The sequence below is a fragment of the Diabrotica virgifera genome, chromosome 3 (genome assembly GCF_917563875.1).
Source record: "Diabrotica virgifera virgifera chromosome 3, PGI_DIABVI_V3a".
Lineage (NCBI taxonomy): Eukaryota > Metazoa > Arthropoda > Insecta > Coleoptera > Chrysomelidae > Diabrotica > Diabrotica virgifera.
This window is the reverse complement of record NC_065445.1, coordinates 30,411,707-30,425,953: the sequence shown is the minus strand read 5'-3', so window position 1 is coordinate 30,425,953 and position 14,247 is coordinate 30,411,707. Positions and strand designations below refer to the sequence as shown.

The following is a 14,247-nucleotide window of genomic DNA, read 5'->3' as shown; positions in this document are numbered from 1 at the left end:
CAGAAATAACTCAGGAACTTTTGTTCGAATTTATGCCAATTGTCCAATTCTTCTTCTTTGCTATCAAACCATAAACTCGCCTCATCTTCAAGATGGTTCCTTATCGTTTCTTTGGCTGTTTCGAAGTTACCGATGTATCGTACTTTCTTTTTTAAATTATTTATGAAAATTACTGGGTGTATTTTTTTACATCCCCGTCAAATCTTATTTTCACATCCTCTGTACTATGGATAATCGTTTCCCTTCTTTCTCCGGAATTTTGTTGGTTCCTGAGTTCCTCCATTTTTCTTTCTATTTCTCGCCTGTCTTCTTGTAATTTGGTTTCTAAGTTCTCTATATCTTTTTTTGGTAATTTCTTATCTCCTTCATTTTACTTTGATTTCTTTAATCTCTGTCTCTTGTTATCCCATCTCGTTCTTGATCATTGTTAAACATCCTTTTACTTCCTTTTCATACTTTTCTATGCGTTCCTCCATTTTCTTGTTGTTCTCTTCTATGGCTTGTTTTGTTTCCTTCTGATTTTCTTGCATTATTCTTTTTGTTTCATTTTGATTTCTATCCATAGCTCGTTTTGCTTCATCCATTTTTTGTTGCGTTTCATCCATTTTCTGTTGTGTTTCCCTTTAATTTTCTTTCATTTTTTGTGACTGGAGTGGCATCAGTTGTAATAATTTATCTGTTCCTGATAATTCCTGTTTTTCTGTTGCCATGATTGTTGTTTCGAAAATGTCTTCTTGTTCTATATGTTCTTCTTGTTCCAAATGTTCTTCTTGTTCCAAATGTTCCACTTGTTTTTTGTTTTCTTTGCTTTTGCTTCTGGTGATCGACATGTAGTTAAAATTTATCCCCCCCTGATAAGAAAATCGAAAATACCTTGTATGCTGTAGAGACGAAAATTTTTTTCTCCCCAAATATAATCAATTTATCACACAAATTTTTAAATTTATCAAAATTCAAATCAATCAAATATAAAATAAATATGAGTAAAAATTGTACCTAAGTAAAAATAACTCAAACAAAATATTTCATAAATTTTAAATGTATCAACTTTTTCCGACGGGCAAATAAATTTTCCATCACCTGTTTTTCCGTTTCCTATCATTTCAAATTCAGAACTAGAGATACTTTCATGTCCCACGTTAGCTCGCCATGTTGTTATGATCTGCTTTCTCTTACTTTTATATTAATTAGTATTTATTTAATTAATTATTCAATTGTGGCAAATCATACATAAAAATTAAGAAAAATTTCAGAGTGCCTTTTTATCATACAAAAAAAATAACTAAATTATCTTTAATCCATCCAATGGCACTACAGCCCAAATCGAGCCTTGGCCTCCTTCAACAAGCTTCTCCAATCATTTCGATTTACCGCTGTTCTCTTCCATGAACGCGTTCCCAGGAAGTTCCTGGCATCCTCATCGACTTCGTCTTCCCATCTCTTTTAAGGTCTTCCAACTAAATTATCTTAGGTAATACTTATCCTTTTTCGTGGTTTTAGTATCTCTTAGTTGATTCTTATCGGGATAAAATAGGAAAAGGAAATAAATAGAAATATCATAAATAAGCACATACATTTTATTATCAAAAGCAATACTCTGAAAATTTATCAATTAAATCCTGTGGGCATAACTGTCCCAATAAAACTTTTACCACATAAATTAATATAAATTCAACAAATATTTATCGGTTTGTTCCTGATAACATTGATAAATAATTAATTTTAATTATAAATTAATTTTAATTCAACAAATATTTATCGGGTTGTTCCTGATAACATTGATAAAACAAACTAAACAAACAAATTTAGGTATTCGGAAAATTACTTATACTTCCTATTAAATTTTTGAAATATTGGATACTTAGTTCATATACTTTTACTAAAAAAAAATGAACTTCTGAACTAAAGAAAATCTGTCACAAAAAGTATTGACTGACCTTTTGATTCACACACAATGATGTCTCCTCTTGACCCAAACAGCTCTTCCTTGTTGATTATGTTAATCTACCCATCAAAGCCCTCTCCGTTCTCAGCATTAATCCAGCAACTTATTCTCCAAAAACACGAGCCAGGCCTCTTTTAACCAGTACTCGTTAAAAAAACTTCAAAATTATCTCTTCTCTTTCTCACAATAATATTCTCTTCCTTGGACTTTACAGAATCAAAGAGGTATTTCTTCTCAATTTGATCTATCTCTGGTTCCACTTTTCAGCTACACTCTTCACTATCTAACAACCACTGGTACTTGCTTCTGAACTATTCACGAAAACTTTGACTGCTCTTCTGCGATGCCGGTCACATAATAATCTCCTTTCCAAGCTATCTGAACATTCAACCTTCTCTCATACCCATTCCTAATTTTCCTTCGAAAAACTCATGCATCCTTTCAAACAATTACTTCTACTCATGGTAATTACTTTTCGGGAATTCTACAAATTTACTTGGGGCTTAAACAAAGAGACTTAAAATTCCAACTTTCTCTACATTACTTTTCTAAATATAATAATTACCTGTGGCTTTTGGCCTAGCCCGTAACAAAGCAACCGTTTTAAAATTATAATTCCGAAGGGAATTGTTTATTCACATCACTTTATTTACTAATGTCTTTAATTCTTCAGGAAAAACTCATTAAGGATAAACCCACTGCTTAAAAACTAACTTATAATAAACAGTTACAAATCAATATACAGGGTGTATCAAATTTATGTGCCCGCGTTTTATTAAAAAAAATAAAGTTTTTATTCTATCTTTTATTGACAAAATGATAAACAATAATATATATATTATATTCGGTTTCATAACGTCTTACGACGTTATCTGACTCCCAAACGCCACTGTATTCTGTCCTGAGTTAGGTCTTCATTCAGATTTCGAGCGCTAATCGCTTTTCTAACTCCCAGATTCCAGCTCTGTGGTAGTCTCCCTCGTTTTTTCTTCTCTGGGGGTTGCCACATCATAGTTTTTTTAGGGAATATTTCGTCCCCAATTCGGCTTACATACCATATGAGCTGTTTTCTCTCAATATCCTCAACTATAGTGCCCTATACACCCATTTGTTGTTTTATTACTTCATTCCTTATTCTTTCGGCTCTTGATATTCTCATCGATCTTCTTCTTCTTGCAGTACCGTCTCCTATCGGAGGTTGGCTACCATCACAGCAATCTTAACTTTGTTGGCTGCAGCTCTGAACATCTGTACTGAACTGCACCCATACCATTCCCTTAAATTTCGCAACCAGAAAATCCTCCTACGTCCTACATTTCTTTTTCCCGAGATTTTTCCTTGGGTCGATCGATCTTCTGATGGCATCCATTTCCGTGGCTTCGACCTTTTTCTTATATTTCTCATTTATTCTTCATGTCTCGGCTCCATAGAGTGGGCTAGTTTTAACCATTGTCTCATAATATGTTCCATTTTCTTTTCTTTGATATTTCTTTACTCCATAGAACTCCGTTTAGACATGCTAAAGCTCTTCGTGCTTGTATGATTCTATGTTCTATTTCTCGTTCGTCTTTTACACTATGGTCGAAGATGACGCCCATGCATTTATATTCATCACATGAATTTATTTTTTGATTGTCTTCGATATCGAGTTGTTCTGCTTCAGCGCCAATTGAGAGGTATTTTATCTTTTCTAATTTGATGTTTAATTCCCATTTCTGGCATTCTTTAACTAGTCTTCTAAGCATTAGAAGTTATTATTTTAACAATTAGTTTAACATTTAAACATGCGCTCTATAATTTGATCTAATTTTTTTTTCAAAAGCCGTTCATTTTAAGCTCCAACTTTTTGAACATAGTAATAACACGATAATAAAAGTTATTGTAGAAGGAAAATGATGCATTTAAATTCTGGTGGATGAGTAAATTCAGTGCTCGTTTGAGAGGCCATTTCAAGCACAACAAAAGGTATTTGTAAATTTATACCCATAAAATCGACCATTTGTCTGTTATTTTAATTTGAATACACCGATTTGAGCATGCACCAAAAAAATATTTTTTCGCCTACCATAAATAATATCTCTTTTTGTATTATGACTGGAAGACTTGTGAAGAAATGAATCTCTTGGATTTTTCATAAGCTACAAAAATGGTGTACTTATACAGTTTTTTCGTTAGATGCATACGTTTTGAGGTATTCACAAAAAACCGCCCGAAAAGGTGTCATTGTTCAATGAAAATGGGAAATTTTCAACTACGAATAACTCAAAAACTATTGAGTTTTTAAAATATATACAGGGTGAGTTTTTAGTGCGGGATCGGTCGATAATTCCATTATGTTATAGAATATCGAAAAAAGTTATTTAGAAAAAATGTAGGCAATGATATTCTCCACGCTTGGAAAATATGTCCATTTCTACAGGGTGATCAATAACAGCGTGGCATATCAAACATATAATTTTTTAAATGGGACACCCTATATATTTTTTCATATTTATATTCCCCTCATAATTCTTGTTCATATAATATAGGGTTTTGTATTACTGTACAGAGTATTTAACAAGTTATGACCATTTTTATTTCGAAATCCCTATGAGATTAACACCCTGTATATAAAGAACTAATTCATAGACCATAATTTGTTTTATGTAGTAAGATAAACAATATACTGTAGTTTTTAAATTTAGTCCAATTGAAATCATTGACGAATGTTTGTATACAGGGTGAACTACAAAACCCAATTACGATTTTCTCTATTTTTTTGAATGTATCACCCTATATTTTATTTTTCAAAAATATCGTATTTATTATACTCTTTCATTTTTATATAGCGTTCCCTATACCTAAACTTATTACTTTCGGTGATATTTTTAGTTTTCTTCAACTTTCGGGAATACATTCAATTTTTCTAGTAGAAATAAGTTGGTATTGAATGATAATTAAACAAAATTATTTTTATTCAATAAATAACTAACACAAAATATAAACCACAGCAATATGCAATAAATGTATCAATAAATGTGATATTAAAGAATTATCATATTTCCCTATATATGTACAAGAATCATACAATTCCTACAAAAAAAATATACTTAAGTATCTTGTGTATCATAAAATTACAAGATTATTTTTATTTAATAAACAACTCACAAAAAACATAAATCAAAACAAACTAATTTAATAGTTTTTAGATTATTATATCAACAGCATTCTAAGCCAAGAAATTTTTAGTAACACATTCCTAATTGCAGATTGTGACCCGCAGTTATTAATAATATAATTTTCATATTAAATTTCAATAATATGCATAAAGAAATCCCTATTTTGATAACACTCAAACTAGATGATCTATAAATGTTTAAGGTGATATAGTTAGAGATTATGTGATTGGTCCACATTTTTTGACGTTTGAGGTTTTTATACGACGGTGCTCCAATTCTTCCAAAATTGATTTTTTTCAAGTGGGGCTATATAAAAAACCTTGTATACCAGAAGCATCCAACAACGCTTGATGATATGAAAAATAGAATAAAAGAAGCTTTTAATAATATTGACTTACAAAGAAATGTGGCTCGGTCATTTGAATATCGGTTACAAAATTGCATAGACGTCGAAAGTGGTCATTTTCAACATTTACTTTAGACTTATTGATACATTCATTAAATTTTGTTATGGTTTATTATTTTTTTGTTAGTTATTTATTGAATGAAAATATTTGTTATATTATTACGTAATACTTATTTCTTAAGTCATTTATATTTATAAGAATTGAATGTATTCCCGGCAAATGAAGAAAACTAAAAATATCTCAGAAACTAATAAATTTAGGTATAGGAGATGCTATATAAAAATGAAAGAGTATCATAAATACAATATTACAAAAAAAAATAAAATATAGGGTGATCTATTAAAAAAAAATTGAGAAAATCGTAATTTTGTTTTGTAGTTTAAAAGTGCTTATAAAAATGAATGTTCTACTAAAAAATTCTTGGCTTAGAATGCTGTTGATATACCAATCTAAAAACTGTTACATCAGTTGTATATTGCTTTGATTTATGTTTCATGTAAGTTATTTATTGAAAAAAATTATCTTGTTATATTATTATATACAACAAAAAGTTTTTTTTAGGAATTTTACGATTCTTGTATATTAGGGAAATATGATAATTTCTTAATATCACATTTATTGGTATATTTACTGCATATTGCTATGGTTTATATTTTGTGTTAGTTATTTATCTAATAAAAATAATTTTGTTTAATTATCACTCAATACTAACTTATTTCTACTAGAAAAATTGAATGTATTCCCGAAATTTGAGGAAAACTAAAAATATCTCGGAAAGTAATCAGTTTAGATATAGGAAATGCTATATAAAAATGAAAGAGTATATTAAATACAATAATGTTCAAAAATAAAATATAGGGTGATCCATTTAAAAAAATACAGAAAATCGTAATTTGGTTTTGCAGTTCACCCTGTATACAAATATTCGTCAATGATGTGAATTGGACTTAATTTAAAAACTACAGTATATTGTTTATCTTATTACATAAAAGAAATTATTGTCTACGAATTACTTCTTTATATACAGGGTGTTAATCTCATAGTGATTTCGAAATAAAAAAATTCATAACTTGTTAAATAATCTGTATAGTAATGCAAAACCATATATTATATGAACAAGAATTATGAGGGGAATATAAATATGAAAAAATATATAGGGTGTCCCATTTAAAAAACTATATGTTTGATATACCACGCAGATACTGATCACCCTGTAGAAAGGGACATATTTTCCAAGCGTGGAAAATATCATTGTCTACATTTTTTTAAATAAGTTTTCTCGATATTTTATACCATAATTGAGTTATCGACCGATCCCCCACTAAAAACTCACCCTGTATATATATACCATATTTTGCTTAGAATTAGTTTCTCTAGCCACTCCCGTGTTTATTTTGACAAAACAATTTTCCACCTCCGAGAAGGGGTGTAAACCACCCCTAAGATAAAAGCGCTTTGTATGTGTGTTTAGATTTATGGCCTCAGTTTGAACCAATTGTCCAGCTCAAAATTTTATTAATTATTAGTTTCATGGATACAATTTCCTAATTTAACAGAGATAGGTACATTATATTTATGACAATAAATACTGTCTGTTCGCTAAACTCAGACGCAACTGACTAGATATTTTAGTCGGTAATTTTGCCAATTTTACTAAAATTGGCAAAAAATAGTTACTAAATAGTTAATAATTACTAAATAGTCCGTAATTTTGCCAATTTTTGCAAAATTGGCAAAAAACAAAAAAATTACCGACTATAATATCTAGCCAGTTGCGTCTGAGTTTAGCGAACCGACAACATATACTTATAATATAAGTATTATTATTAAATGCTAACATTAAGTATATTACTTAATACCTATGCTAAATACTAAATATTTTATAGTAAGACCTAAATCCGATTCAACACTTCGGAGGTTTTTAGACCTTCTTTGTGTATTTTTCTTTTTTTTTTCCTTTCATCCTTTTGGTTTTTGTTTTTTCTTTGTTTTTATTTTATTTATTTATTTTTTTCCATTTTTTTTAAATATTGTTTAAAATTCTTTTAAGTTGTCTATTTCATTAATCTATGCCACTATCTTTGCATTCCTGATAAAATTCTAATCGATAGTTCAGACAACATTCTAGGAATATATGATTTAGATATCACCTATTGATTTTCCTTTTCTGATTATATTAGTAGATAATATTTTACTGTTTCTTTAAAATATTATCTATAATACTAATCAGCCGATGCATTCGTAAAGTTTTTTTTTCTTTGGAGTTGTATGACTAGGGGCCTTTCAATAGGGTGCATCGAAAAAGGCGAAAAAAATTTTTTTTTTGCAATGAAAAAGTAATACCTCACAAAAGTTGCCCAATCAACTGGTAAGTATTTGGTAAAAATTTTTCGAAATTGGAAAATATCTTCGGCCCCCCCTAAGGCAATTAAAAATTTTGAAAAAATGTTAACAGACGAAAAAAATTTTTATTTCGAAACGAAAATATAATAGTTCACAAAAGTTGCCTAACACACTATTTAGTATTTTAGTAAAATTGCGTTGAAATAAAATAATATTTTCTGCCCCCCACGGCAACTAAAAAATAAAAAAAAACACATTAATATGCGAATTTCTTTTTTAAAGAACTTGAATAAATAAACTCGGTTTAATTGGAAAATATTTTCTGGTTTCACAAGGTAATTAAAAATTTTACTTAAGGAAAGTATACTAAAACATTATTTTTATAACAAAATAGCCTAACTTGTCCGTCTCCCTGACGTCACCCAAGTTTTATAATACTAAAATAAATATAAAGCAAAGTACAAAATTAGGTAGGTATATAGATATTACGAAAAAATATGGTAAAAGCATTCTATTCGAAAATGTCTTCCGATTTAGCATTAAAGTTAGGCATAGTTTTTCTGGAATCAATTCGAGTTTTTATAAATCCATCCCTTGAATAGGCTCCACAAACTGCTAGAGAAGATTGTGTCACAAGGTTGACACCTCGTTCTACACATTGTTTGTGGCAGTGATATTTCTCAATCTCAATGTTAAAAGGGTCTAAGTTAGGATTCTTAATAAAATCTCACAGATTGTCACTTGAAAATCTAGAGAATATAGGTGGTTCTCTAAGGTGATATTCTTGTTAGTTAATTAACCCAAAGCAGTCGCTTGAATCAAAATTTTTGTAGGAGAAAGTTTGAATACCTTCACGTCTTTTGATTTGGTCACTGGCCAACTCCTGTTGATATCCAAGGGGTAGATCATTTTAATGTCCCAGACATACAAACCACTGAAGCGCTTTTTTAAGATGTTCTTCTAACAGCCGTATTACATCACATTTAACGCCAGTATTTACGACTGTTTCGTCACATGTAATTGCTGGATTGGATACTTTCTGATATACCAGACAGCGGATACCCATATCCTAAATATTTGCACCCTGGCTCATGCACAAGTCATATGTGTTCTTCCACGTTCGATTGACCATAAAACTTGCTAATGTTTTTTACTTGAGCTAAAGTATTGTCTTTGCGTCGGAACTTTCTTCTTTTAGCGTTGTTCTCTCTGATTATATTTGTTTTTGTTTTCTCTATTAATCGAGCTTATCACCATTTTTCTGGTACCTCTTTGATTTAATAGAAATTCGCGCTCTTCCAGAGGCACTTTTTGAGATTTGCTACAAAGACAATTAATCAGATTATCACATTTGCATGCTTTAAGATCGAAACGTGTAGTTTTGCTTTTGTTCATACAGCATTGAATTTTATTTTTTTAAATTCACTGTTTTGCCTATTTTTAAATGATTTCATAAGTTTCATATATTTGTCATGATAGGCTTTTAAAAGCTGAACAATTCTTGTATGTTAAATTATTGGAATTAAAGCCTTTTTCCATATTTCCTCCAATTTAATTGCAACCTGTTCGGCAATACCAGAAAATTCTGGCTCTTTCTTGCTGAGTTTTTTATCCTCTTGTAACCACAAAACTTCATCGCTTGTTTTTCGGTAAAACATTTTCAGGTTTATCTGGTGGTTGCCGAAAAATGGGGTGGTCCACAGCACATCTTGATTTTATTCCCCATCGTCCTGGTTTATCTATTTTAAAAATCTTTAATTCACAAACAACAATAATAACAAAGCAAGACATCGCACCAAACATAAGTGAAAATTACACGCACGGAGTCACGAAGCGGGACATTTCGAAGGGGTTGGGGAGACTGAAAAAAAAACAAATAAAATTTTAATTATCGTTTAAATTTGTAATTGACAACATTTTAAGTTTTCCTTAATTGATCTTAGATCGAGTTAGCACATATTTTATTCCAAATAATATAAATTGAAGTTTCCATAAAAATCAGATATTTAATAAAAATTCAAGGTTGTTGGGGGGCAGAAAATTCGCTTAGAAAAAAAAATTAAAAATACTAATATGCTGAAAAATAACACTAGCAACTTTTTCACGCTATTAGATATAACATTTCCAACTTTTATTTTTTCGATGCACTCTACCCTTCAAGGATCATTCGCCGATTCACCAATTTTGCTCATTTATTTTACAATATATTTTCCTATACCTATCTACTTAACATTTTCTATCGCACTTATCCTACATAATTTATAAGGATTGACCACATCAAGCAAAAACATAGGTTTACTTATATAATATTTTATAATAGATTTTAATTTCGGTCTTTACGTTAGTTAGTTTATAATTTGATTTTTATATTTTTAATATGTTCTATAAACAATTGCATTAATTCTCTATTAGTGGAGTCACTGAAGGTTTTCACCTCTGATTTCGTTGAACCTTCATCGATGTTCATGAGAATTGGTGGGTAATTAGAGGATACCTCAAGGAACAAAGGTGACCTAATGCCAACTTGCGCTTTTACCCTGGGGGTGGATGCCACCCCTTCTCGGGGGTGAAAATTATTTTATTAAAAATAATACCATACATCGATAGAGGGACAAATTATAAGCAAAATTTGTTATATCAAGTTATTAATATAAATCAACACTTTTTGATTTATTAAAGACCAAAAATTTTATTTTTTCGTAAAAAATGCATGTTTTAAATCGGTTTTTCACGTATCACTCAAAAACTAAAAGCTTTTATAAAATAGTTATTATTACTGAAATTGATAATAATAAAAAACTGAATACATTCCTCACTTAAAGAACTAAACTAATGTTAGTTCAAAGTCAGTTATTGGCAATTGAGTGTGTATTTTTTTCGACGAGTACTCAAATCTTATTTATTCAAGCTTAAATAACGGGAAAACGATGCAATGTATAAAATATAACTGCTAATCATTTGTCAACGTACTTCGTAATGCCTATTAAATGAGCTTCAGAACAAGTTAATAGCGTCAAATTTAAGAAAGTTATGATGAAAATAAAAGAACCAAATTTCTTAGGAAAAAGTGAAAAATAAAACATACGCCATTTCCACAAAAATTGAAATTTATAAAAATCCTTACAATAACTTCTTTATATTAGCAATAGTAAAGATTTCAATAATTTTGACCGGTTTAGAATGCATATTTTTGAAAAAATATATAATTAAATAAAATCATAACTTTTAAAATTATTGTAATTTTCATATTCTTTTGATAACAATTCCAAAAATACTGAATATACGTAAAAAATGATAAATACCCAAATTTTAGTCTATTCTGTGTCAAATATTTTACCTGTTTTACTATTTCCATAGGGTAATAAATAACCGAGATAGAAACGTTTAAATCTTAAATTTTGCTGTGAAAACCATGCATCCGGGGCCATTTAACCTTTTATTTAAAAAAGTGAGTGGTTTTAAAGATTAAATTCAACGCGGTTTAATAGCCCTTGGAGTTAGCTTTTAAATGGTTTTCAGGTGAACCTGATATCGTCAAAAAATTAACGGAGTCATTAAAAAAAACAATAATATTTTTGAAAAAATTAAAAAAAATAAATTTTGAAAAAGTTTTGGTGCATAAATTTTAATGCTATCAACATGTTCGAGTGGTCATTTAATAGATATTTTTAAGTATTTTGACAAATGTTCAATAAGTTTATGTTATAAAATGCATCATTTTCCCGCCATTTCAGCTTGAATACTTGGATTTTTTTACTAGCCGAAAAAATATATATGCAATTACCTATAACTCACTTTTAGTTAACACTAATTTCTAGTAAAGGATTTATTTCATTTTTTATTACCTTCAATTTTGGTAATATTAACTTTTTTGCAAAAATTTATCATTTTTGAGTTATTGATGAAAAATCGGTTAAAAACATGCATTTTTCTCAAGAAAAATTAAAATCTTTGATCTTCAATAACTCAAAAAGTTTTGATTTATTTGAATAACAGTATATAACAAATTTTGCTTAGAATTTGTCCCGTTATCGAATTATGGGGTTATTTTTAATAAAATAATTTTCACCCACGAGAAGGGGTGGCATCCGCCCGCAGGGTAAAAACGCAAGTTGGCACCATGTCACCTTAGTTCCTTGAGATATCCTCTAACCACTCACCAATTTTCACGCAAATCTATGGAGGTTCAACGAAATCGAAGGTTAATAGCTCATATCCACCTTCAGTGACTGCACTATAATATTAATTTGTGATAATATATAAATATGTTAAATTTATTGGGTGTGTTATATTTTTCAAGTTTTAATTTTATCATAGCAACTTCGGTAAAAATTGTGTCTAATTTTGAAGTGTTTAATTTTTTTTTAAACAATATCCTGTGTTATTTAAAAACAAAACCTTCGCGGAATACAGTTAAGTCCACCTATGAATTTTCCGTTTCTAATTTTATTATCTTATTTATCATATCATATCATATATTTTATTATTATATTTATCAGTGATCCGATGCATTAGTGAAGTCTAGTCAAGTTTTATTTTCCCCACAGTCTGCATCTTCTAATGGCGCAACAAACCTTTGTGAGTAATGACTTACCTAACTACTATGCTCAACTAGTAGAATTGCAAAATCATTATCTTCAATGGTTTAATTTTAGTTTTGAACGACTTCCTGTGTTATTTAGTAACAGCAATATACCTGACTCATGGAAACCTCTACTGGGAGAGGTTTTTTGCACTCAGTTTAACCAACTTAATACGATAGCAGTCGTTTTATCATACATTCGTGAAACCGATTGGTTTCCAAACAGTGGTAAATTATGGTCTTTTACAAGATTTTGTAGCCCTGCCGATGTGAAAGTGGTTATAATTGGTCAAGATCCAAGTGATAGTGATGGTACTGGCCTGGCGTTCAGTAAAGATTCAGGGATTTATCCATCTACACAGAATATTTTAGAAGAAGTTAAAAGTGATATTGGTGAACAGAACCTTAGACCAGAATTTCGAACAGATTATGGAAATCTTGACTACTGGGCTAAACAAGGAGTCCTTCTGTTAAATTCAGCTCTAACAAACTCTACATATAAATCACATTTGTCGCTGGGGTGGAATGTAATTGTAGAAGAATTAATTAAAAAGTTACAAGCACTGAATAAAAATATAGTGTTTATGTTTTGGGGAGAGTGCGCTAAGGCATTAAGAGGTGGTCTTGAGAATAGGTTTGAGATCCATTACTGGAATCAATATTCCGCTGGGCATCCCTCTCCTAATAATCAATTAAACAATTTTTCGGGCTGCAAGCATTTTTCGCAAGCCAATGGATGGTTAGTAGAACACGATATTAATCCTATTGATTGGTGTCCAGTTCCTCCTCCACAAATAGTTCCTAATTATGTAATATCGTGAAATTTTATTTTTCTACGACCGTTTAATAATGTGCTCATTATTCGCTATTTTTTAATAGATAATAGCACCCATTACTATACCCGTGAGTCTCACTACCGTGAGTGTACTAACATCTGGTAATCTAAGAGGTGATAGATGATAACGTTATTTCACAGGGAATTTCGTGATACATCAAGTACAGTTATCGACGGTTAACTTTTATTGACACTAATATTTTAAGCTGTAATTGTAGACAGCGTTATTATTTATAATTTGTATTCGTTTGAAAAACGTTATTTTGATACTGGATACTTAAATAAATTGGTTTATTTTTGATGTTGTTCGATTCTACCATAATAATATTATATGGTAGAATAATCTGATTACTCATTACATTTTTTATGTTATTTTCTGATTGTCGGTCACATATTATTATCTATTTGTCGATTTGTCGTAATTATGTATTTAATATTGTGATTTTGTCAGTATTAACAGAAAAATGTGCAGTCGTAGCACAAAAGTTTGTATGTCACGAATTTTCAATTAAAAAACTTTTGTGCCAAGAAGAAAATATGGGAAGCCGTGAAGCTGTTAACAATAATAATTGATGATAAAAAATTTAAAGGTTTAGGGCAAATCTGTGAGCAAAATATAACTAAAGAACTACATCACTTCTTTTACTACAATATTAAAGGAAGGGGAGAAGATGAAGACGTGTAAAGATAGTATAAGTATATAGACATTTCATAAGCTTAATATGTATTTGCATGTTATTAGAAAAATAAAGTTTTTTATTTAAATATACTTGTAAAATTTTTAATAATACGGGGTTAGGGCTGCATTGCATATCCTGAAAAATTTGAAAATATCAGGGAACTAGCTGACCCAGCAGACTTCGTACTTCCTCAATAGATAAAAACAAACTTTTGTATGCAATAAACTTAAAATAAACAAAAGGAATTCACAAAATTGCACATATGATGTTTGAAGTAATAAAATTTAGATAGAAGTA

General features: G+C 29.8%; 1 protein-coding gene across 1 annotated transcript; it reads left to right on the top strand.

Moving 5' to 3' along the window:
* The first annotated feature begins 12,353 nt into the window (after positions 1–12,353).
* LOC126881808 (uracil-DNA glycosylase-like) lies at positions 12,354–14,039 on the top strand. Its single transcript, XM_050646389.1, has one exon. It carries the CDS (start codon positions 12,414–12,416, stop codon positions 13,254–13,256), a length of 843 nt encoding a protein of 280 aa, XP_050502346.1. The 5' UTR covers positions 12,354–12,413; the 3' UTR covers positions 13,257–14,039.
* The last annotated feature ends 208 nt before the right edge of the window (positions 14,040–14,247 follow it).

Excerpts from the sequence above, each read along its gene's own strand:
- LOC126881808 (XM_050646389.1), top strand. The coding sequence starts at position 12,414 with ATGGCGCAACAAACCTTTGTGAGTAATGACTTACCTAACTACTATGCT.